The sequence below is a fragment of the Haemaphysalis longicornis genome, unplaced genomic scaffold, assembly GCF_048455015.1.
Source record: "Haemaphysalis longicornis isolate Haplotype H1 unplaced genomic scaffold, Haemaphysalis longicornis Haplotype H1 scaffold_2, whole genome shotgun sequence".
In the NCBI taxonomy this organism is placed as follows: Eukaryota; Metazoa; Arthropoda; class Arachnida; order Ixodida; family Ixodidae; genus Haemaphysalis; species Haemaphysalis longicornis.
This window is the reverse complement of record NW_027526295.1, coordinates 262,909,357-262,935,656: the sequence shown is the minus strand read 5'-3', so window position 1 is coordinate 262,935,656 and position 26,300 is coordinate 262,909,357. Positions and strand designations below refer to the sequence as shown.

General features: G+C 50.0%; 1 protein-coding gene across 5 annotated transcripts in view; it reads right to left on the bottom strand.

The window, feature by feature from the left end:
* Su(var)2-10 (E3 SUMO-protein ligase Su(var)2-10) overlaps positions 1 to 26,300 on the bottom strand; it is an 81,345-nt gene that overhangs the window by 23,573 nt on the left and 31,472 nt on the right. For all 5 annotated transcript variants that reach the window (XM_077700457.1, XM_077700454.1, XM_077700455.1 and 2 more), the window contains 7 exons: positions 19,310 to 19,459; positions 16,694 to 16,799; positions 16,010 to 16,083; positions 15,755 to 15,915; positions 10,649 to 10,815; positions 10,336 to 10,572; positions 6,876 to 7,218 (listed from right to left, as the gene is read on the bottom strand). In XM_077700457.1, coding sequence (XP_077556583.1) covers positions 6,876 to 7,218; positions 10,336 to 10,572; positions 10,649 to 10,815; positions 15,755 to 15,915; positions 16,010 to 16,083; positions 16,694 to 16,799; positions 19,310 to 19,459 — 1,238 coding nt within the window. The remainder of the gene's footprint in view (positions 1 to 6,875; positions 7,219 to 10,335; positions 10,573 to 10,648; positions 10,816 to 15,754; positions 15,916 to 16,009; positions 16,084 to 16,693; positions 16,800 to 19,309; positions 19,460 to 26,300) is intronic.

Genomic DNA, 26,300 nt, shown 5'->3' with positions numbered 1-26,300 from the left:
GCTGCTGGTGCCTACCATCTCCGGCAGCCCAGGCCCCGTCCCCAGGCCGCAGCCCGCTTGACGCGGTCCAGCGACGATCGAGATGCGGCCTCCTGAGCAGGCACACCTGGCGCCTCTCCAAGGCACCTGCCACGGGCGCTTCACTGGCAGCTCACGAGCACTCCAAAAGCTGCTCTTCTGGGCTGGTCCCTGGCGGGCCCGGCCTGCACACTGTCGAGGCCACGACCCCGTGTCGACTGGCTCTTCTTGTGCCCTTACAACCATGGCGGCCGTCTCTGCGGCGGACGCTGGTGGCCTTGCCGGACGGACGACTGGCTTAAGAGGCCCCTCCTGTCTGAGGAGACGTCGGCCCGCCTGCTTCCTCGGCCTGCGGTTTACACCTGCCGCCCTCGTCTGCTGTTTACATCTGCTGCCTCGGCCTACTGTTCCTGGGCTGCCCCACCTCCGGTGACTACAATACGCGCTGGACTGAAGGTGTGTCGTGGACTGTGCGTGTGGTGTGGTGCTGCTTCGAGATGGGAGAACTGTTAGGAACTTTGCGGACCTTTGTTGACCGGGGGCGAGTGCTGTTAATTTCGGGGTGTGTTGTACTTTTGCTCGGCAGCGGTTGCCCTAGCGGTGTTGGCTCGGTCTTGAGGAGGGGGGGATTGTGGGGGCCCGTGTTCCCCTACGCCTCGCCTGCACATGTTTCCGCGAGCTGGGAGCCGCCATTTTGGGTAGCCGGCGCGTCACGTAGGTCGTGTCCTCTTCATGACCCCGCGCGACGCGCCGAACCGGCTTGCCGCGAACGTGTGCGCGAGGGCGCGAGGGAAGGAGGACCAGTTTGTCACCTTCCTTAGCGCCACCCTCTCCCCGACCTGGGGAAGATCTCCTCTCCCCTCCGAGCTGACCTGCGGGACGAACGAGCGCTCCGGCGGGGAGTCGACTGGGCGATTTGGTCGGAGTCGGTTGGCTCGGCTGTGCCTACGCCGAATGCCCCGATGACGGTGAACCCAGTTGGCTCCACGGACTCTGCCGAGAGATTCTGCCCTGATCGGTCGCCTCGGGATGCCTCCCCTGCTCCCGCGACCGTGATGACGGATATCGAGGTCTGAGCCCAGCGGCTTGAGCGAGCGACAGGAGCCACTGTCTCCCCGCGAGCGATAGTCGTGTTGTCTGGTGTATGCACTGTATCTGCCAGGCAATAAAGCCTCACTTTGGATTGCCGGAGCCTGTCTACCGCATGTGAGTACCCGAACCCGTGCGTGAGTCTTCGGATTCCGCAGGGCTAGTGTACGGCGCGTAGCGTTCTCTAGCAAAGCTAGCCGGGGTCCTCTGCTATCCCGTACGTTAGCCCACACTGTTCACTATAAATGGCGGCCACACAGCGCTCCTGTATTATACCTCTGCTCAGAGTGAGGCAGGCCTTCATCCCACAGTGGACATGGACAAGCTAATGACGATGACGGTGGTGGTAAGGAGGGGGAGGAGTTGTTGATGCAGTAATGTGCAGTGTGCACCCTTGTTGATTCCCTTAAGTAGTTTCGGAACCCGAGTTGCGGGGATGGCTTGTGTACGCGTGCACACTTTGTGGACCTTGAATTACCGGCTGTAGGCTCACCACAGGCTGCCCGAGATGGAATCCGGTACTCTACGTACTTGGATGACAAGGAGAGTCCTCGTGCTACCCATGGACTATCCTCAATGAGTCCCAGGACTAATGCGCGAGGGGCCCAACCCGTTGTCTTTCGAGAGTTACAATGAGCTGTCCTGCCTGACTATTACTGAAGTTCCGGCATTCATAAACACTTGGGCTGTTATGGTTGGACATGGGCAAAAGATCTCACGAGTATATCAAGAGCTTCCTCAAGAGGCGAACAGCGGTGCTCATCGCCAGAGATGACGAGATGAAAGCGAAGGAAACTGGGAAACGAGGCATGCCGCAAGGGTCAGTGATCTCGCCGCTCCCATTCAACTTGGTGACGATCAAGCGCGCAGAGGTGGAGAACGTCGAGCATACGATATACGCCGACGTGATCACCCTGTGGGTCAAGAACGGTAGCAACGCCCAAGTGGAAAACGTCCTGCAGAAAGCAGTGACGACAGTCGAGGGCAGTCTCAAGGGCACTGGCCTGAGATGCTCACCGAGTAAGTATGAGCTGCTACTGTACATGCCCAAGGACAGACATCATGGACAACACAGAAGAGTATTTAGACGAACTGCGAGTTGGGCTTGTTGGTATAGGTTCAACAAGCCCACATAGTTTTAGATTGTGTGTATATATTTGTGTGTTTTGACGATTAAATGTTTCAGTTGCTAGTAGCACTTCGTCCCGTTGTCTTTCTGTGACAAGTGTGTGGTGCCCCCCATCCCTGATATTCGTTGGCCGCTAAGTTCAGTGGCCCCACCAGGCTCGGTGGGCAACCTTGTGTGTGGCCGGGCAATAAACACCGCCGAGCACGGCTGCTCGGGGGTCAGTCACCGTCACCACCAGCACGCTGCATGTCGTCTCTCGGCTGGAGGGTACCCCTACCCTCACAGGTTCACGAACGCAGGACTAAATCGTGACACTTTCTTGTCCAAGTTTTGTTTTTGCGCTGTTTCCCATTATGAGAGAAGAGTACGAGACGAGATCAAGATCTACACCCAGGACGGGTCTGCGATCCTCAGGGCATCCAAGTATTGGGCATGCTTCTCAACGAGAAGGGCAACAATGGGGGCACAATGGCGAAGATTGCCGGCAAGGCAGCCAGTGCCCTTGGCTCATGGAACGAGTATCCAATAAAAAGAGGGGGCTGCGCGAGGAGAACCTCAAACGACTCGTGCAGTCATTCGTCATGTGCCACATAACATACATGGCGGCGTTTCACAGGTGCAAAACCAATGAGAAAGAAAAGCTGGAATCGGTCATCCGAAGGGCGTATAAAATGGCCATCGGACTACTTGAGTCCATGAGTACTGAGCAACTGCTAAGCCAGCATTTCGGACGAAGTCATTGAGGCCCAACAAGTGGCACAGCTAGAGAGGCTGACCATTAGTTCTGGTTTTAGTCACGTTGCCTCAGGTGTTCTACAGGGATCGGTTCTTGGGCCGCTATTGTTTCTTATTTACATCACATACTCTTTTGAACTTTAATGTTCTTTTATTTGCAGACAACTGTGTTGTTTTTCGTGAAACAATTAGTGATAATGACACTACCAAATTACAGCCGGACCTTAATGCTGTTGCTAACTGGTCCAAAGGCTGGTTAACATTAAGAAATGTAAAGTGATGCATATTTCCCGCACCAAGGCTGTGCCACCACCCTTTTATCTTAACAGTGTCCAATTAGAATCAGTTACATCTTATAAATACCTTGGCATCCACATTACCACTAACTTAACCTGGAACCTTCACACCGAATATGTAATTAGCAACGCAAACTGGTTACTTACGTCTCAATTTTTTAAAGGCACCATCAAAACTTAAACTAATGCTCTACAAAACACAAATACGTTCCAAACTGGAATACGCATGCTCAGTATGGGACCCAAGTCAGGATAAACTTATAAATGCCCTAGAACTTGTTCAAACTAACTCAGTTAGGTTTATTCTGTCCAACTACAATCGAACAGCCAGTATTACAGTTAAACCTCGATATAACGAACTTCATTATAACGAAACTCTCAATATAACGGAGTTACAAGGCATACATAACTTAATTCCCATTGGAAACCATGTATATTTTATCTTGATATAACGAAGCAAATGTTGCTGTAATTTCATTACAACGAAGTCTCTGGACTTGAAGAAGATTTACCCAAAAGGACAATTTCCCCCATGACAACATCTGAGGGGAAGTGCTGACAGCGCGAGCGACTCGGGTAACTAACCCACGCGGCCGGGCTTCGAGGCGCGCGGCAAGCAAGGGAGAAGCAGCGAATCCGTGTTCGATATATCTGTGTTTAATTGTATACGTCAAACAAGAAAGCGTGGATGTCCCGCGACATCTTCCGTGACTGGCTCCGCGAGTTCGACAAAGAGATGAGAGTGGCGGCCGCAGCGTGTGCCTCTTGGTGGACAATTGTTCTGCCCATCACGTCGACGACGTGGAGCTGACAAACGTCAAGCTACAATTTTTCCCACCGAACTACACTTCGTTGGTTCAACCGCTTGACCAGGGAATTATCAACAGCGTGAAGTGCGTGTATCGTCGGAGGCTGATCGACAAGCTGCTGCTCAATCTCCTTTAAAACGGCCCACCAAGGTGGACATTTTTCAAGCTCTGGAGATGTTCTCTGCATCCTGGAAGGCGACATCTAAGGAAGCAATCCACAACTGCTTCCGGAAAGCCAGATTTGAGCATGGTTTGGCTCGAACAGCAAGTACCCCCGAAGAATGCGAGAGCGCTGAGGACAGTGAAAGAAGCTATGATCGCTGCTCATGCACTGAGCGAGGAAAACGATCAGGCGGGCCCTGAAGAAGCATGGAGGCACCTGGAAAGTGATAAGGCCATTCCTGATAGTGTCGCTCTGGACAACTTCCTCTACGCAAACTCTTGCGTCGTCGCTACCGAGGAAGTGACAGACGACTCCATTGTGCAGGACGTGCTGGGAAACACGCAGGAGGACCCAGACACTGACACTGATACCGAGGACATTGAAGCCCCAAGCAACCGCGAGGTGCTTGATGCAATTGACGTGCTTCAGAGGTTCACGCGTTCGACTGGGCAGCATGATGCAATGCAGTCCCTGTGGGCCTATCTATGAGCGCACTGTGAGGCCACATGTGATGTCAAAACAGACGCAAAAGATGGTCACAGACTGCTTTTAGAGGAAATAAAGGAGCGATTGCTTTGGTAGGTACCGGATTTCGATGCAACGAAATTTCATTATAAGGAAGTAAAGTGCTGATTTTTACGACTTCGTTATATCGAGGTTTAACTGTACTGCCATGAAATTTAACCTTGCCCTCCCATCTCTGTCGGCACGCCGCCAAATGTGCCAACTAAACTCTTTTTTACAAACTGTATCACCACCATGTTCTGCGTAACCAGTTTATCGCTACGCCCCATTATCAATCTCATCGTATCAACCACAACCACAAAGTTGGAATTGGCATTTGCAACACCCAGCATTTGTTTCACTCTTTTTTGCCTAAGACAAGTAGAGAATAGAATCACCTTCCTTCTGGTGCTGTGTCTATTACTGAAAACGAACAGTTCCGAAATTTTCTAACTAGAATTGTATTAATAGGAGCTCTTCACGTCTGTTTTCTTGTTATGTTCGTGAGTTTTTTTTCTCGGTGATTTAGCTAATAATGTATAATTAGTTAATATTGTAATTTATATTTTCCTTGTTTGTTTACTTGTACATTACCCCCACTCCCCTCTGTAATGCCTTTGGCCCTGAGGGTATCATAAATAAATAAATAAATAAATAACCGAAACCAGCAGAAGAATCCTGCACAAGCTGGGCTACAGCTACCACGAACAGCAGGGAGCCAAGACACAGCTACGAGACATCACCAGGGACAAAATCCAGGTGGATGCAGTCCCGCACAACATGCACCTAGAGTACAACAAGGGCAGGCGGCGAGCACGGGCCAAGGCGCTGGCGGAGCTGCAGGTGGGGTACGCTGGAGCCCGTTACGTCGATGCCACTGAATACCAGAACGAACAGGGCTTCGTGGTGACGGTGGTCGACGCTGAGGGCAACCTCAGAATGGCGGCCACCAATGTGAGAGGCAGACCTGAGGAAGCAGACGAGGTGGCGATTACGCTGGCCATCAAAGGTCCCGGCTGCACAACGGACCCGAGTGATTCCGGGCAACCTGCCAAAATCTTCTCAAGAGGCAGGGTTTCCCCCGCAACAAAAGAACTACTGCGAAGATAACCAAGCCTCATGGGAAAAACAATAATCAAGTGGTTTCCGGCACATGCAGGGACAGACAGTGTTGGAACATACTGAGGACCACAATGAAGCCACACACGCTCGTGCACATGAACTCACTAACCGCGCCGAGCAAGGTGTCGGAGAGCATTTGTGACACAGCACACAAGACCGGATGACTACCTCCAAAGACATTACTCCGGCCTATAGACTTTCCAGATGCATGCTCCCGCCGCCCTGCAAAGGATTGATCAAAGAGGTCGTCTATAGGCAACTCCAAACGAAGACGGTCTGGAGCCCTACCTAAAGTGCAAGATGCACCTGGAGACACACCCTGACGCCACCTGTTGGGTGAGCCGGAAAGCCCCAGCAAAACTCAAGCACACCTCGTCTGGGATTGCCTTTCATACCTCGACAAATCAAAAACAAAAAGGTTGCCGCCTGCCTTCGAAGAGGCGGTGTGTACTGAGGATCAAGATCTCCAACTCCAGGCTGTCCAGCGAGTCATCGTGGTGCTGGCCAGACGGGGACGCCGGCGACCCGGTGAATGGCAGCGGAAGCCCCCTAGCCAGACTAGCTACATCTCCGGTGACGACTCCGGCCAAGTCATGAAGACCTAGTAATAGAACTTTATTCGAAGGCCCCAATAAAGTTTTCCCAATCCAATCCAATGCGGTGAAAATGTCTGTGCGCTGTACTCTGCTCCAACCATCAAAATCTAATGCATGTTAGAATCGAGTAAAGACGGTAATTACAGCGTACTTCCAATGACAGATTAGTTACCGCATCAGACGTAACTATAATGAAGTAATCACTGCAATCAATTGAATCTTGACACCCTGTTGCGACAGACGTGGGCAACATCTACAACAAAGTGTAGCTGTAAATAAGCAAATTCAACCACAACCTCAACTTTGTTACAAACTTGCCTCCCCCATGACAAGGCCTTGCTCTCCTTCTGTGCCGCCGGTGCACTGCCTGGTGGGGGAGGGTGAAAAGAGAGCGGGCAGGTGGCGTGTACTCACGAGGTGCCGTGCACCAGTCCCCCGGAGGGCATGAGGCGGCTGCTGGAACTGCTGGCCGACCCCAGGGGTCCCAGGGGCGCACTGGAGTAGTGCAGGCTGCTGCCGCCTGCTCCAGAGGTGGGCGGGGCCGACGAGGGCGGGGAGGGCCCCAGGGGCGGGCCCGACGTGGGGCCCAGGATGCTCGAGAAGGATGACGACGACGAGGACGAGGAGGAGGACGAAGAGGAGGACGGCGACGGCAGGGAGATGAGCGGCGCCGTGCCTCCTGACGAAGACGACGGTGGCGAGGAGCCCGGCGGGGAGAACAGGCCGCTGCCACCAAGCGGGGTCGTCGGGGGACCACCTAGGAGCACGCAGACATGAAGACGGGAAGGGTCAGAGCTCTACTCTTCCAAAACATGATGTGATTATTTCAAAATAATCACAAATGAAAGCTGCAAACAACACTCAATTAGCCTTTTTGAACTACTAAGTGCCCGACCCAACTAAAGGCTGCAACTCCCACAAACAAGGCCAAAAGAAAGGGGTGCAGTTGAAAGCTGCATGTTTTGAGAGTTGTGGAGATTTGCAATGTCGATTCGGTGGGCTCTACCAAGAGGAGACATGAGCTAGCAGCCAATGCATCTAGCATGCGACGTTAGGTGGTGCCGCTCTTTACAAAAAGAGGATCATCTGGGCCCCGTGAGATGGCACCACGGCTCCATGTGTGTGCGCAAGTGCAGAACCGAGTTTGCGGGTGTCAGAGAGAGCAACTCAATGCAGCAACCGAGACGGAGCACACATCTCAGGCAAGCCCATCTTTGTCATGAGCCATTTTAGCCTCTCGTTCAGATCACAACGAGATGGGATGGATTGTGTACGCCCTTGAGCCTTGTGCTCGCATGCTTTTCCGGTGTTTCCGAATTAGGGGCTGTGCTTCAGCAGTACTGCTTAGTGTGTTTTCGAAACATCATTGAGCTGCCACAGGTACGGCGGCCACATGGTCAATGCCCTGGAAGCTAGTGTGGCGACCTATGCCACAGAGCTGGGCTCAGACGCCATAAAAACCCCTATTTCTGAAACAATGTGGAACCCTTTTATTAGCAAAAAGATCAGAAGGCACCAACCATGCAGGTCTTCTTATATACGACCTTTGCACATGCTTTTCCGGTGTTTCCGAATTAGGGGCTGTGCTTCAGCAGTACTGCTTAGTGTGTTTTCGAAACATCATTGAGCTGCCACAGGTACGGCGGCCACATGGTCAATGCCCTGGAAGCTAGTGTGGTGACCTATGCCACAGAGCTGGGCTCAGACGCCATAAAAACTACCATTTCTGAAACAATGTGGAACCCTTTTATTAGCAAAAAGATCAGAAGGCACCAACCATGCAGGTCTTCTTATATACGACCTTTGCGCATGCTTTTTCGGTGTTTCCGAATTAGGGGCTGTGCTTCAGCAGTACTGCTTAGTGTGTTTTCGAAACATCATTGAGCTGCCACAGGTACGGCGGCCACATGGTCAATGCCCTGGAAGCTAGTGTGGTGACCTCTGCCACAGAGCTGGGCTCAGACGCCATAAAAACCACCATTTCTGAAACAATGTGGAATCCTTTTATTAGCAAAAAGATCAGAAGGCACCAACCATGCAGGTCTTCTTATATACGACCTTTGCGCTTGCATGCAGATAATTGCTTGAAAAGGGAGGGGAGATAGATGCTAGCACTCTGCCTGGAAACAAACAACAGTTTTCTGAATTTGGTCGACTGTCACGCTCACCTCGGGCACATGCAAGCAGTCGTGTGCCAAATCTCGACAGGAAATTAATAATAAACGAGCTGCAAATTTCACATGGTGGAATCTAATAATGTGCATGGATTTTCGCATCAGTCTGCTTGCCCACTGCCAAATGGTGGTGTGATCTGATTGGTACGGCATCCATGCGCCAGGCAAATAACGTGAATAAACTTTGCCGGCAACACGTTGGGAAAACACAAGCTTGGAATCATCCAGGCGACACACATCGAATATCGCAATACGTGTGCAAAATCCTTTTTGAAAGTTTTTTTTTTTTTTTTTTGAGGCTCATGAGATGCGCGCATTTTAGCACAAGTGTTCTTTTCTTTCTGTGGTGCTGCTCTCAACTGCGATTCTGGTGCAGTCCTTCCCAAAACGTCCATTTGGTGAACCATGTAGCAGCCTTGCTACCCTGGCAAACAGCCTTTGGTACCAACAGCGCAGCACGTCAACCACTGCCACGGTCAGGGTAAACAGTCCCTGAAGATACCAGAAGGGTGGCTTGGGCATGAGGCTAGCTGTATTTGTTGCTTCCTATCCCTTTCTGCCTGCAAGCCACTTATCTGTGTTTGCCACCTTTTATCACCCTATCTGTCAGAGGAGGGGGATGCGGGGGAGCTCACAATTTCTGGCTCTGCTCATGTGCATTTTGCACCTCCACTAGACCAAAGCTATGGCAACATCCCCTTATTTAAAACCATGTTTACAAAGTGGACAAAAAGAAAAAAAAAAAAACATTGCATGCAGGACCTGCAACTTCTGCACCAATTAGCTCTTGCAGATAACAGCAGAAAAAAAGAATCTGTGAGCAGTCCAGTGCACACCGTGCAAACACTGCCTTTTTAATCACAACAAATGCATGCCTTCCCTTAGCTTTCTTTTCTTTTCCCGGTCTTTGAGCCAGGTGTCCAATCTATTCTTGCTGCTCCCACCGCTCTTGCAAACAAATTACCTCTGGCGCATGTATGTGGTTTGCGTGTGTGCTGTGGTACACCAGTTTGATGGGCAATAAAATGCCATGCAAGCCCCATTCTTTCAAATGCAGTGCTACAAGGACTTCAGCTAGGAATCAGATGCAAGAATAAGAAAATTACCATAGATTACTTTGAAAGCTGATCTGAATGCATGCTTATGAATGGCGAGTACACAGTACTGTTTGCGCATTCCAGGCGTGAATTCTCAATTGCATGAAATTTTAACATAATGGCCGGACAGATGCTGCGCCCATTTTGCAGAGGCTCAGCACGTGCTTTCTGCTTCACAACGGTATGGGCGACACCTGCTGTGCATGAAACACTGTTTTCTTAAATTTACAGGGTGTAGGTGTTTGCAAGTTTGGCCGTGAGCTGTCTTTTGCGATTTGAGCAGAACTCAACCTGAGCAGCACCTAATGTAGGTTATACTGTGCACTTGGCTCAGATTTTACCGTCTCTTACAGCCGTCTGTTACAGCTGCAGCAAACACTGCATCCATTAGCAGAGTAAATGCTTCCTGCTTTCGAAATGTGCTGCAGGCACAGACAGAAGAATTCCAAAAATTATGCCAATTTTTAGTCTTCGAGAAGCCACATCCTGTCCTGAAAAGTATTTGGAGTGCCCTGTACAGCCCACAGTAAAGCAATAACAACAGCAATTGGGCCTAAGCTGTCGTCCTCTCTCCAGCTGTACACACAATCAACCGGCACTGACCTTGTGAGTGCGCTGGAGGTGCGGACACCAGCGGCGGTGGGACACCCAGGTGGGAGCCAGGAGTGGGCACCGAGCTGCGGCCCCCGTTGTCCTCGTCGTCGCTCGTCAGGCCCATCTGGGGCACAGGAGTGACCGAGGTGCGCCCTGTGTCCTCCTCCTCGTCACTGCTGCAGCCCGTCAGGTCAATGACCACCACGCGCGGACGCTTGCTGGGCCGCCCCGACTGCTCCCTCGACGCTGGGAAAAAAGAGCGGGCACTCACTACCGGGCTCACGCGCTCGGCTGCTGCCCAGACAGTTTACGAGATGCTTACAGGATGCCACGGGGGCGGCACTTCTGGAGGTGGACGCCCCTGACGAGCTGGGGCTGTTGATGAGGTGGGTCTCCTTCTTGGCCACAAGCGGGGACCACGAGCCATCTTCGTGGAACTGCACCTCGCAACAGTCACTCGGTGCCTTCGTCGTAATCTCCATGAACAGGCTGCACGCACAGGGAGGCCTCTTTCAGCCACAGTGGCAGGCCTTGCCGATACACACCCGGACAAAATTTTCTTCGCTCGTGTTTAGTTACGTATTTTCCATAGATATCATACATACCAAGAGTGGAACACGCTCTCATGTGCTCACTCGACAATGGTTCTGCAAAGCAATGACCACATGCGCCAAGCGGTCATTAGCACATCGGCTAATGACGGCTCAGTGAACAATCCTCCGTTTGACGGCATGTTAAGCAACTGCGTCAAGATGAGCACATCCAACTATTTCAAATGCTTCCCTTGAACCTTTGTTGGGTTGTCCAAAGGGTCTTTACTTAACTTGGGCCAAAAAATTGAAACAGTGGCAGGGCAATCTAGTTAACCAAAAAAATCCGGTTCAGATATAGTTTACAGCATTTTAGCGCGTTAATTTGGCTGACAAATGGAAAGCTGTCGAGTATTAAAAGAAACACCGAACGCAACGGTTTCTGCAAAAATTTAATTAGTGCACAAGTTTCTAAGCTACGTACTGATGCAAGCCCTTTAAACGAAAGACAGAACCCTGTACAACATGCTGGTGAACTGGCCACCGCCAAGACGTCTGCCCTGAAAACCAGCCACAGCCACGCTGCTCACTGTTGTGGGCTAACCAATTCTATGGACAACCACCCGTGTGTTCCGAAGTGTATAGTGCATTAAGGAGCCCATCACACGGGCTCCGCGAACAGCCCTCGCCGTTTTCAATTGCGGAGGCAATCACCCACAAACCCACAAGTGGCCGCCAACACTCTGACTTCCACATTGGGGACCCAACAGGGACCAAAACAGGTCCCAAAGACCTCTTCCCCAGGAAGTTCAACCAAGCAAGCCCAGAAGAGCAAGCCTGATCAGGCATCTTGCTCTTGCTCCTCCAACTCAACAGCAAAAGTGAGCGCCCAACGACTCCCTCTTGCTGGCTCGCTGCAATCTTCCTTCACTCCCCCGCCGATTCCAGAAACATTCTTAAACGAGCTGAGAGCAATTCGCAGAGAACTGACTCAGCTCCGCAAGGAGAATAAAAAGCTCAGGGAAGAAAACCAGGCTCTTAAGCGTGCTGCAAAATTGCCAGCCGAGCAGGTCAATCATGCCTCCCTTACCTCGCCCCCTAAGAGGAATGCAACACAGGCGTCAGAGACGTCTGGCGGGGGTATGCCGTTCTCCGAAGACAGACTCTTAACTGTCGAGCGCACTTGCCAGCACGCCTTCGAAGAGCAAAAAGCTGAATCCACCCATTTCCATCAAACACTCCTGATTAACCAAGCCGCTATGCAAGCAATGACAGAGACCTTGAAAGCAGAGGTCGCTAAGTTAACGGTTAGCATGGGTGTAATAATGGCCCCTCGAGCAATCTCGCAACCTCTTCCTGATCTCCCTGATGACGCAACACAAGATTTCTAGCACTCTACCAGTTTGGCAGCGGAATTGCCGGGGGTACAGAAGGAAAAGGGACGCCTTTCCGCTTCATGTACAATCCCAATTTAAACTTCTGGATATCATAGCCATGCAAGAGGCAGGCACAAAAGCTTCCAAAGCTCCAATTCAGACCTAACTGCGGTTTTGGTCCAACGTAATTTCTATCCTGATCTTGTGCAGCTAGTGGTAACTGAAATTACAGACAACTTCATAGAAGCCATACCCCGCAGCAAAGCGGATTGCAATATTTTTATCCTGAATGTATATAGTAGCCCTTGAGCTCAGCATCACAGGTTCAGCTCCCTGCTCGAGAAGGCAAAACAGAAAGTAGCGTGCAATCCTCTCTTAATAGTAGGGGACTTCAATGCTCCCCACACATCTTGGGGCTACTCATATAGAACCAGAAAGGGAAGGCTACTATGGGAGCAGATTCAGAAGTGTCACCTCACTCCTGAGTTTGACCCGTTCACGGCCACCTAATCGGCACTAGCGTGCAACGAAACACCTCCCCAGACCTCACGCTATCTGCCAGAATCTCCCAAATGCAGTGGACATGCACGGAGCACACGACGGGTAGTGACCACTACATTATCCAGTCTGACATCCTTTCTGTGAAACAATACACGGCACCAATCAGGCACACCCACATCACCGAGTGGGACAAATTTCACAAAATCAGAGATCAGCAAACATCTGAAGACCTCTCAGAGCAGATGGATTTAGAGAGCTGGACGCAACAGTTAATTAAGGTTGCTAAAGCAGCAAGTAGTAAAATAGATGCCGAAGTACCATCAGGAAGAGTGAACTCTTGCCTGAAGCATCTATGGATGGCTTACTGCAGCGTGCAAAAGAGATGGTGGCGCAACAAACTCGGCCGAAAGATCACTGAATTGGAAATTACAATACAAAATCACACCAAACAGTTGGCCAGAGTCCAATGGCACCACATGTGTGACCAGCTCAAAGGCACGTTAAGTATGAGGAAAACATGGACTTTCCTGCAACACCTCCTCAACCCCCAAAATAATAAAACAGATCAGACCCATAACATCCAAAAAACTCGTCCGTCAAACCCCTAGCACAATCTCCCAACTGACGGACCGCCTTAGGTCAGTATACATCCCAGATGATGAGCAAGTGGTTCTCCTGGACTACATGGCAGATCAAAACGAAGCCCTAGATGCAGACATAACTGAAGCGGATGTCTAAGGTGCCCTGCAAAATGTAAGAACAGGCTCAGCTCCCAGTCCAGATTGGGTCACTAATAAAATGCCGCGAACCTAGAATCCGTCGCCAAATTAACTGAGTATTACAATCACTATTGGCGAATGGGCATCCTACCTAAGCAGTGGCGCACAGTCAAAATATCCTTCATTCCCAAGCCGGGTAAGCCCATGGCTCCAGAACATCTCAGACCAATATCCCCTACGTCCTGCGTTGGCACAAAGTCCTCGAGCATATTATCCTAGCTCGGCTTACCCGGCACATCAACCAGATGGATGCACTACCATGTGAAATGGTACGCTTGCACACTAAGTTGTCGACGCAAGACCTATTGCTGCAATTCTCGAATGAAGTCATACAGGCGACCAGTCAAGTTGATAACACAGCACCGCTTGCACTAGACTTACAAAAGGCCTTTGATACGGTAGACCACATGGCCATTATGATCGGTCTAACCTCTATCAACCTCGGTCGCAGGGTCTACAACCGACCACACCACTACTACCCGGATGGGCCAAAATGAGGGTGGACCGTACGACCTGGCTAGTAGGGGCACTCCTCAAGGGGTGGTCATTTCCCCCCTTCTCTTTAACTTGGACCTTCTGCCGTCGCCCATGCACTAAGGCGGATCCCACATCTCCGTTTTGGTACATGCACAGATGAATATCATCCTATGGGTGGCGGGGGAAGCGATGGACACATTGAGAGCACCCTCCAAGCAGGAGCAGATGTCGTATCACAACAGGCAGCCCTGTGTGGCCTTGTGCTCACCTACCAAATCTGAGTTACTGGTGCTTCCACCAAAGAAAAAAACGGCTATGACACCCCAAGTCACCATCCAGGTGCAGGGGCACATGGTCCCGCGGGTGCCCAAAATTAAAGCCTTGGGCCTTACCATGCAGCAGAACAGGTCTAACTCGGAACTCAATAAACAGCTGAGCTCTCTGTGTGGACCAGCTCATTGCACTCCTCAAAAGAACCACAAATCGAAATCACGGGATAAACAAAAGTGACCGACTTCGCCTTATCCACGCATTCTTTATTAGCAGACTTCTCCACACTTTAACTTACACTCGAGACAGTAAATGTGAACAGGATAAAATTAATGGCCTCATTAGGAAAGCGTTTAGGACTGCCTTTCAACTTCCCCCAAACGCGTCCACCGACAAGCTTAACAAACTCGGAGAATATAATACTGCTGAAGACCTCATTGAAGCTCACCCGTGCTCACAGAGAAGACGCTTAGAGCTCACTTGGATGGCACAGGAGATTCCCTCGCGGCAAAACATCGCGGTCTTGCAGCAGACTCAGGAGTCATTACCTATCCCTGGGGATATACTCAAGCAAATAATCCTAAAACCTCTGCCAAGGCACATGCATCCTATTCATAATTCGGCCCGACGCAAAGCAGGAGCCCGGTCTCTCGCCATGCAGCTCAGAAATATTTCGGTAGTAGTATACTCTGACGCATCGGAGTACAGGCATCACGGGGCATACGCTATAGCGATAATGGGTCAAAAAAGCACTGCTCCACTCAACACCCTACAGTCATAACCACCTCCCCTACTGTGGCAAAAGAGGCGGCAGTTGCCTTAGCCCTCCCACATAGGCCACTCCCGTAATTATAATCACAGATTCAAAAACGGCCGCCAAAAATTTTGCTGGGGGACATATCTCACCCACGGCGCTCAAAATTCTCAAGCAAAATCCACCAGATGACTCAGTGGAGATAATATGGACCCCAGCCCACACAGGCATGAATGGAAATTAAACCGCACACAATATGGCTTGCGAATTGACACACCGAGCCGGGAGAAACGGGGGCCGACTAATCACATTTAATGACATAACGGAGCACTAGCACCTCTTCCCCCGCCTCATCTATCCCTCACCATAAGCCAGGCGCGTATTTGGCGGCTCTTGCAAACGGACGCCTTCCCAAACAGAGCTCGCCTCCACCACATCCATCCAACAGAATTCCCTTCGTCAGCATGCCCCCTGTGTGGGGAGCACGCCTCCCTCAGTCATTCCATATGGGAGTGCCCCAAGACCCCTTCCCTCTAACCACCAGCAGCGAGCAGTGGAGGGAGGCGTTGGGTAGCTCCGACCAGGCAGCACAAGAAGCCCTGGTCAAAAGACCCACCGAAGTCACCCCCAGCCTTAGGCCGGTGGCCACCGCGCTTCTCTGACCACTTGCTGGAATTAAAGTTTTCTCCTCCCCCTCTTCCCAAGCGCATAGCCGAGGAGAAGAAAGGGGAAGCGGCGCACCCATCAATGACGAGGGAGGAAAAGGTGGCGGGCCGATCGCACACGGGGCAGATCCAGGTGGGCTTCTTCTCGTTCATTTGCAGGTAGAGTGAGGCGTCAAAGCACTGCAGGTGCGAGCACGTCAGCGCACGGCACGGGATGCCCATACGCATTTTGCCCAGCTGCAGCGTCAGAAACAAGGACGGGCCACCATTACTCTCTGGGGGAGACAGCAGCCCAACGGCTCTGTGCTGGCAAGGATCGCCGCACACTCACCGGACATATGAGAGACCCACGCAGGCTCGTCGTGGCAATCTCGGAGTCTGGGTCCTGCTGCAGTTTTTCTTTGACTGCAATGGTAACATGAAGATTTTTGAACTAAAGATTCATGCATCGACAAAAAAAGAAGTGACATTTTAGCCCTCTGGCCATCAAGAGTTGCCCTGATATGCAACTGCAAGCACAAAAAAGTCTGCAAATTAACTCCAAATTAGACTGCTGCTGATAATTGCATTTTGTTTCACAATTCAAACAATTCAAATGTTCGTAACATTTACAAAAGGAATAAATGGTAGAACGCAAGGATGGCTGTGCTGACGTCCAAGCATTGCCTCAACTTGTGTGTCCCCACTCAAAGCTCTCGTTCATTCCAAGCAAACCTTATAGCCACATAATCTCTAAGCAGGCATAGCCGACAGGCTGCCATAAAACTTTGCCAACTCTTCGGCCTTGCTCAGACGAATATACTTAGCTACCAGGGCAAAGAAACTGATTTTCACTGAACAGAGGTAACAAATTGGGCAGACACTGAAGCCTCCAAAGATGTTTTTGCTTTTCTTTTTTCCCCTGGCAACTGCCGCTTGCAGAAGGAGAATTCCCTTCATGATCAGCCGTTGCTACAAAGCCTAGCCAGAGCCACAGCCTTCCTGAAAAAGCTCCCTGTGGGGAGAAAGGACTCACTCATGGCTGTCGTGTGATCTGGATTGCGCATCCCAGTCGCCTTCAGCCGCTGGAGCAGGGTCGACGCCGACAGCTTCCGCACCAGGTACACGCCCATTGTGTATGCCTGCAGCAGACACACACACCAGCCTCACACGGGGACCCCCACGTTGCACACACCCAATGTGCTCTCTACGAGGACACCCTGAAATGCTGCAAGCACGCAAAAGCCTTCCCCACCTTTGGTTCAACCGAAGTAGTGTCCTGCAAAGAGGCGCACGCAAACGAGACTTGTCACCGCAAGAGGAGCTAGAGAATTACGACAATATTAATGAGTAGCATTCTTTGCCGAGTACCCCCACAGCCAGGACCGTGTAATGCCCCGCTTTTGGACAAAAATGCAGATATTGTCACGTGTTTTATAAGAAAGGACACACGCAACGGTGATCGACAAAGGCGGAAGAAACAATGATCATCGTCTTCGGATCGAATCGACGATGAGGCAATATCGCAGAAGTTCCACCTGTAATCGCTATGAAGTAGGGATGTGCGAATATTCAAAACTTCGAATATTCGATTCGAATTTTTTGGTATTCGATTCGATTCGAACGACACTTTTATTGTTCGAAATATTCGAACCACCCAAAACTAAAAAAAAAAAAAAAATTCAGAGCGTGTCTTCTGTATCGGTGTTTATTTACAGTGGACTCTCGATGATACGATTCTGGGGGTGCGAATTACGGGATGATACGAATTTCCGAAAAGTCCCGGTGAAATTGCATTGTTTGCAATGGGAAAAATTTCGGCTGTTACGAACGGACCTGCGCGGCCCGGCGGAAGATACGAACGAGCCGGCGAGGCACCCGACTGCCGAACGAGCAAGTGACGGCTCTCGCTCCCCTGTTTGTCACTCTTTCTCCAGAAACGGCCGGGCTGTTGTTTTCTGCTTGCGAAAACGTTCTGCGTACGCCCAACGCGCTGACACCGCCGCGAAACCACACCCACGCCGCCCACGCTGCGCGCGGCGCGGCCGGCGGCGTCAACATGGCGTCGGCTCCAGCCGCGAAGTGGCGCGGGGGCTCGAGCGACCGCTTCTAACCGCTCTTTAAAATGCGGCTCAAGGGAGACACGAAGTTGCTTGTGCGGTAAAGGAACTGATAATGCATGCGAAAACGGTACTATAAAACATCATCCGCGCCGCTAGTGAATGCGCCCATAAAATATTTGCCGGGGTGCTAAGCCTAACCATCTCCGGCGGAGCCAAGCCGGCTGTCTCGATCTCATCGCAAGTAGTCAGGCTCCTCCATCCTGCCGCGCGCGTCGTGCGTCATTTTCTGACCGAGGTAGGTGCTTCTGCGGGCGCGAAATCGTCAAGCGCGGGCGCGAAATCGCAGAGCCGAGGCGAGCGAATCGCGTGCAAAAACGCACCATGCGGTTCACGCTTGGCTGTTTCGGCGTGTAGCGAGCTTGGGCACAGCGAGTGAGGAGACGAGCGCGAAGCTTTACGTGCTCCAGAAAGGACTGCTTTGCGACACGGGGGTTAAAAAAAGCAGAAAAAATCACGAATTTCTTCACGCGAAAGTAGGAAAAGAAATAAACGAAAACTTTTTTCAGCGCTAAATTTTTTGGTCTGTGTTGGTTCATACGAATTTCGGATGATACGAATATTTTTCGCAGTCCCGCGAATATAGTATCATCAAGATTTTACTGTATCAGCGCGCGGCAATGTGCACGGGCTCGGGCATGCCAGCTACTAGTGTCTCAAGTGAGCGGCTGTTTTCGGTATCTGAAGTGGTGACGAGCAGGAGGTTGTCACTGCTCCCCGAGCATGTCGAGCAGTTAACCTTTCTCCATGTTAACATTTAAGTAAGTGCAGACCTTAACCTGTTGAGTGCAATGTAATTCCAAATTTTACTTTGTGTGATTTGTTCTGCAATAAAGTTGCAGTTTTTGTGTCTCTAGATGGTGAAAACATTAATTTTACAAAAAACAATAAGTATTCGTATTCGAAAAATATTCGATTCGATTCGAACCTTGTTTTTATTTATTATTCGAATTCGCTTCGAAATTCAAAAATTGATATTCGCACACCCCTACTATAAAGGCGTAAATAGAGATAACTGGTCACACGAAATTTTCAAAAACGAAAAAATAAGAAAAAAAATACGGAATAATGCAGATTTCGCGAAAGTTCCACCTGTAATTGTTATAATAGCGTAAATGGAGATAATTGGTAGTAAAAAATTTTGAAACACTAAAAAAAATAAGAAAAGAAATTATGGCAAATGGCGAACCGTGTATTGCCTGCATTTCCACAATAATGCAGATTACACGAAAGTTCTCCTTATAATCGTTAAAATGGCGAAAATGGAGATAATTGATTGGAGAGGATCTAAACTAAAAAATTTGGCAGAAAAAACTCACACTCAAGACAAGCGGCATAAGAATGCCACTCATTAGTAGATAATTCTCTGAATTTCCGCAGAATATTTCGGAGTGCTTTGCTCCAATTGGGTGCCTTTCTGAGCACCCCAAGGAAGACACCCACATCTCACTGCACAACACTCTTCACTGCTGCAGACACACCATTCACACCAAGCACCATGTCCCACTCTTCCACCCCGCAGGAATGCTTACCCGGCCATACTCGCACACCCAGGTGACCGAGATGTGGTTGGAGACGGTCGGAGAGAGCCGGCACATGGAGACGATGTTGATCGGCCGGCTCGGACGCTTGGGCTCGACGCCAGGCTTGTTGGTGGGGATGGGGTTGGGCAGTGGGCACACCTGGAAGGCCGTTCGCAGTTCCCACCAGCCCTTCACACTTGCGCGCAATGTCTCTCCAACACTGAATGTGTACATCCAAGTGCAGTCTCATGCACGCACTCGGGATGACAAATCGTTCCCTTCTTACAACCCGTATGTTTAGAAGAACTGCCAGTTGGGCTTGTTGGTGTACGTTCATGATTGGAAAAGCGCTGCTTAAACACAGACACATGCAAACGAACCCTTATTATTGACAGCGGCAGTGCATCTGAAGTACTCCCAGACTTTAGTTCCAATTCTGATGGTTCCCCTCACTGACCGAGAACACCAATAGGTGCTTATTGGGGCATTTGATTTCTAAAATTCTTCCAAAACCTTTTTATTTGCACTTATTCCTACCTAACCTATGGCTGGCATTTCTACATTCTTCCAAAAAGTTTCAAAGATGAATGGCACTCTGTACCAATAACATGCATGTGATAAGGGTCAAAGCATTTTTCTGCCTTTGCCAAGGTTCCGAGATAAGACTCCCACAGGGTAGGAGGGTAGAGGGATAAGTTGAAAGCCGTGTCCCCCCTTAATTCATGCCTCGTGCATGATGCCAAGACAAAAAGAGCAAATTCGGAGACTGCCGAGGCCAGCTGACGCAAGGCAATACACTGTCGGAGAGAGGACGGCAGTTGCACAACGGTGGCAGGAGGATCTCGGTCAACTCTGAAAGCACATGAGATGAGTGTATGGCCTAAGCGAGACGCTACACTGTAGGCGCGGCTGGTCGGTGCATTGGTGCACAAACGAGTCTGGCAGCTGTGCGTGCACTGCAAGCTCACGACTGGGCCTCTCTACGAGTGTGCAGTATGCGAGAATGGCCGACGCGAGAAGATACGCTGTTGTCGCAGTCAGTCAGTGCGCAAACGAGTACAGCAGCTAGCTGTAGTGTGGCGCACTGCACGATCGTGGCTGGTCAACTCTTCAAGGGTGTGAGTGGCGCGAGTATGGCTGACACGAGGCGATATGCTGCTGTCACTGTTATCGTGGTCGGTCGGGGCGCAAACAAGTACAGCTTGCGGCGTACTGCCCAGAATCAATTCTTTCCAACCAACTTCGTCAAAAAATAAATAAAAGATAGCCGCTGTTGGCAACATTTCGCTCACCAATTTAAGGGGGGACGCGGGTCTTAGAATGGTCAAAAATGGCCAAAATATCGATTTTGAGAAAATCCAATTTTTGGAATTATTGTACCTTCAAGCACCTGCCTTCAAAATATCAACGCGAAATTCCATCGGGAAATACTCTAAAATCATGTTTTGAAACGCCTCAAGGGCCACGAAATGCCCCGAATCGGGCAAAAGTTGCTTCAAATTCCCGCGCGCCCCGCAGGCGAAGCAGCCGACCGATCGCCGCCATCTTGGTCTTGTTTTGAAGCTTGTTTCTTTGTGCGCATTTTGCGATATCTCAAAATGGCGTCGCTTGAGTAGAACGACCGCCCTTGCCAGTTTTCCGAAGGCGCCTTCTCGGCCGCCGATTGGCTAGAGCGGGCGCGCGCGGTTTGAGTTCGCCATACGACCCCTCCCATTGGTCGGCGCGACTGCTGTCATGGCGGTCGCCATCATGGCGTCTGCTACGCGCGTCTGACGGAGTCCGCTCTTCTGGCGCAGCGCTCGCTTAGAGTAGTTTTTTTTTTACAGTTTCTTCTAATTCTTCCATCGCGTACTTTCGTGAATGATGCCAGGAGACGTACGTTTGAAGACGACGACCCGTCATGCGCACGGGAAGCGAAAGCGTCGTCCGCCTATCCCAAGGTCGCGTGGTGCGACTTCGGGCCGCTCGACTCCGCCGGAGGAGAATCGTTCGCCGCCTCGTATTGCCTCGCCTGCCCCATCGCCTGACCAACCACCTCCGGAATCCATACCTGGTCCAAGCACGTCCTGCCGGCTTGACACGAGGTATTACACGGCGGAGGAGATCGCCGCGCGTACGGAACACGCGGACGAGGTCAAGCGCGGAATGGAGACCAAGTCAGCAACGCAGCGAAAATTCGACCTCCTTGAAGTGGATTTGGCGCACTGAGAGGAAGAATCCGGCACAGATTTTGTCTTAGTGGATTTTGCAATGCTGAAGGACCTTTTTGCGCACATCAGGTGCGGCAAGTGCGGGCTGGCGGCGCCGGATTTGAGGAAGCCTGACCGGCAGTACGGCAACGCCGTGAAGCTCGAGGTGACGTGCTCGGTTTGTGAACACCGTGTGGAACGTTTTTCCTCGCCAAGGACCGAAGGATCTGGCAATATCACTCTTTTTGAAGTGAATATGAGGGCTTAGAAAAGTATTCAAAGCATCGGGAAGGGGGTGACTGCTCTGTCAGATTTTTGTGCTGGTATGAACTTGTCCCACAGAGGCCTGCACCACAAGACATTCCAAGCGCACTTGAGGAAAGTGGTTCAGGTTTGCGAGGACACTGCAGCAGCCTCTGAAGCTGATAGTGTGCATGCCATCAAGGGCTTGTACTCGGACCTTGGTCAGCCGCCAAACAACATAGATGTGATGTTTGATGGCACATGGATGACAAGGGGACGGTTGTCACACATTGGAGTGGGCTGCATCATTGAAGTGTACACCGGCTTGGTGATTGATCATGTAGTCCTCTCTAACTTTTGCTTAGGTTGCGCCATCAGACCCAAAGCTTCAGATGAGGGCTATGAAGACTGGCTGGCAGACCATGAGTGCCAGCGAAACATTGACTGTGGTGCAGGACGCATGGAGGTAGAGGCAGCCCTGATAATGTTCAAGCGCTCGCTCTCCAAGAATGGGCTGTGGTACACAACCGTGATGTCCGATGGAGATAGCCGCACCATGTACGGCTTGAAGGAAAAAGGCGTCTATGGGTTTATCCCCATAGGCCAAGAAAGTTTGCCTTTCGGCTACATTTATTTTCCCCAAAGACTCTTTTGAGGGCCAACAACATGATGCATTTGCGGAAAACGCACTGCGCAGTGTCCCACCCCTGTATCCTCTCAAACTTCCAGCATAAAAACCGCGAATGAAATAGCCTCACCAAAGAACAAAAAAAGGGGGGCCCCTAAAGCAAGTTTCACCCTCACACTTTTGCCGTACACAATATTCTGGGTACCACAGTGCACTGTAATAGATGATGGCACTTCACGAAGGACTGTTGCAGTTTTCACGACGCCAGCAAGACATCACCAGATTTAACAACGCTAACAAAATGCCAACCGATTCGAAGTCGATAAATATTGCTAAATTCCTGATGGGGTCTGTTACTTCGCCTTTTGTATCTCCAGTTCTAGTTGACATTTTTGGAATCCAAAGACAGATTTGAAAATGGGAAGAACATGTCTTTGTTACTGGGAAATTTTGAAGCTACACTACTGACGGTTCATCTCATAACACATGGCCAAACTTCAAATGCAGTTTTCTCAGTTTCATATTTTTGGTCACTTCCCTCAGCCTTACGCAGCTTTTTGGAAACTTCTTCTTGCTTCATAAGGTCAATCTTGGTACCATTTTTTTCAGTACAGCCTGAGGCAGCCGATGACATTCTTAGTTTTTCTGTTTAGGCTACGCATAAATAATGACTTGCAGTTATTTTGATGAGCCAAAATATCCAATATTGCCATTTTTTGTACTTGACATATTTTTTTAGGATGCCGTGACTTTAGAGAAAAACGAAGAATGTCATCGGGTATGGGAACTCTCTGGCTATCCATCCATGTAATTAAAAGCGACAAAATGCAATGCGAAAGTTCATTAAAGCTGCGTAAGAAATTACCTAATTGCGGTTTAGACTTTGTATGATAACTTTTGAACTAACAGCACCAGCTCAAATATAATTGCATATTTGAAATCTACAGAGAAAAACACATCCGTGTGCAAATTTTCATAAGTTTCTACCCATAAATAAAAAAGTTAGTTTTAAGACCCTCGTCCCCCCTTAAAAAAAAAGATAGAAAAAAGGGGCACATTTGGCAGCATTGAATCTCAGAAAAGGTTACTGTTTCACAATGCAAGTGAAGACGCTAGTGTTTTCATCGCTGCATGGCACCATTATCTTAAAGGGACACTGAAGTGATATGTAAACATTGCGGGATTACTAGCGCAAATTGTAGTCCGGAGTCCCCAGGCCAAGTTTCGACCACTCTAGGCGCGTTTACGCGATTTTATTTAGTAGAAAACTAATTCGAAAATGCTGTCCTCCTCTCTTTACGCTCGCCCATTTTCTGTGGCGTTTTCGTGTGACGTCAGGAGGGGATGAGCTGGCAATTGGCTGCGCCACGGCTGCGCTACTGCACGGCTCCCCGGCCGACAGAGTCAGTGGGCCCAGCGTTTCGTCCGCCGGCCGCCGGCGGGTCGTCGCAATCAAGGAGGTTAAAAAAAAATTGCTTGGTCGCAATTCGTTCGCTTAGTTGAAACGAAGCCAGGACAGATTTGTGAATGGAAGAATGTGCCTTTCTTTACTTGGTTTGTTTGTACACTGTATCTAGCTCCAAATCAAGGTCGCTTCACACAAGCGCTGCACAAGCGCACATGCGACGCTTCGCTGACTGGTACGCCAGTAGGAAAATATAAGGCCTCTTGAAGGCGGGAGAAGAGTCAGCGAAGTCAATATAGGTACTAAGGAAATAAAATCAACTGATATTTTTACCGTACAGCGTAAAACTAGGGCGCGGGAAGCACTTTTTTGCGCTGGGCGAACAAGCACAGCGGTCAGCAGCACGACTACGCATCTGCGAATGCTTTTCCGTCTACGAAATGCAATTGCTAGACGTGAGCTACTGTGGAAACTCGGGCGACGCTTACTGCACGATCGCAGTACAACAAATAGTCTCCTAAGCTGCTTGAAATGCCAAAACTAAATAAAAGTGTAAACCGGTTGTACAATATATACCCTATATTAGCAAGGCTTTCGCGTCCCGCTTCGTGGCTCAGTGGTCTGGGGCGCCAGGTATGTCACCGCAAATGTTTTGCAAGTCACGAGTTCGAATCCCCGCGGGTACGTGCTTTTTTTTTTTTTTTTTGTAAGTTAACTTTTTTGTTTTCCGCCGATGTTTTCTATATTGAGTTTACCTTTTTTTGGGCCGCAACGTTCATGGCTACACGAACTAGTTCACAAAACGCACGCAGGCTGGCACTGGCGCGCTAGCGAGTTCTCGTTGGCGTGCTGTTGCCATAAGCACCGACTGCTTGCAGGCAGTGGGCACAGGCCAGAATGAACAGACCCTTGGCCTGGTGCGAACACGCTTTTTACGATACAGGCATGAGGGAGGCAAGCTCCAAATATGGGGGAAAAGCGCATGACATTTGGGCATCTGCGGGTACGCGGAGGGCGTTCATACACTGCGTAGGTCTCGGCTAGTGAATGCTACGACTACAAGCCATCCTGGGAGGCATATCTTGTGCATTTTACAGCCGACAACATTGCAGAAGCGCGGTACGATGATTACTGAGATATTGAGAATGCCCATCCAACAGCGCCATTAGTTATGTTTTACAGAACCGAAACCGAAACCGAAACTTGTGTGATTGGTAACCCTGGGCATCGTCCAATCACGGTGCCCGCTCCTCCCAACGTCACAGCTTTAGTTGGTGCGGCCGCCGCAAACCGCGCATGGTAGTTTTTCTTCTTTCGCGCTTTGTAAAATAATTACCGATTCGTCAACCGGATAAACGATGAAAAGTGTGCTAATTTGAGCCAGTCTACGCAGTGCAAGCAAAAACGGGAGCTTGACAAATTCACTTCAGTGTCCCTTTAAGATTTGGCACGGGCACCCTGCTAACAGGAACAAAACTGCCCGTGTGAACAAAAATAATTTCTGGATTTGAACTGTGATAACGTGCACTGAAACAAAATTCTTACACGCTAGCCGGCATGTTTCGGTGCTTCCCTCCCCCCGTAGCTTTCTTTTATTTTGTTTTCTCCTCCCACAAACACAGGATGGTTCAATTAGCACAGGGCATATTGGCTGTGCCGGCGCCCATCTAGCGCTCAACATTGCCTTTTATGTACGTATTGCCCCGCTCCCAGCTTTGCCACGAAGTTTAGCAATGCCTGTATTTACCTTTTACCGGATGACTATATGCGTGTCTCAGGCACTCACAGCGAAGCAATAATGGTTGCACGAACTCCCCAACCCCTTTTCACACGTTTTCAGTTTTTTTAAGAAACCGACGACCCGAAACATCGAATGCGCACCATCTCTTTGCGGGCAGCCACAGGAGAATCCGCCAGCTGCGCTCATTCGATTCCTGACTGATAGGTCACTTCCGGCAAGGAGTAAAAGCCACCCTTTTTTTCCAGTTTCATTTCGAAAAGAGCACTTTTGATCTTCGTTTATGATGCAACGCACATACCGTATTTATTCAAATATAAGGCGAGGTTGTTTTTCAAAATGTGCAATCTCAAAGTCATACCCCGCCTTATATTCGAAGCTCAGTATCCCAATATGCCGATTCTGGTGTGACAGTTTTGGTTTCCACCTTCCAACCATTTCCAAGCTTCCAAAAGAGCCCGACAACACTGTTGGAAATGTAACAAAGAGATTTCAGGATAAATTGCATAAAATTTTACACAAACGCAGGTTGCAGATAGCAATTAACGAGTTTCAGCAGCTGCAAGGGTATTGAATAGCTCGCGATACAGCAGAGGACATGGCAGCAGATGCCTTTGACCATGTCAACGAGCTGAGCCAGCAGTAGCCGCTCCAAGCCAGTAGTAGCCACAAGGCTTGTGAGCAAGTCGGGACGCCATTTTGCATATTTTGTTGCAGTGCTCGGAGCCCCTGCTGCAAGATTTTCTTTCTCAGCGCTTGTTTCACGCGACCAGTGCAATAGCGATTCGGCGTTGCCA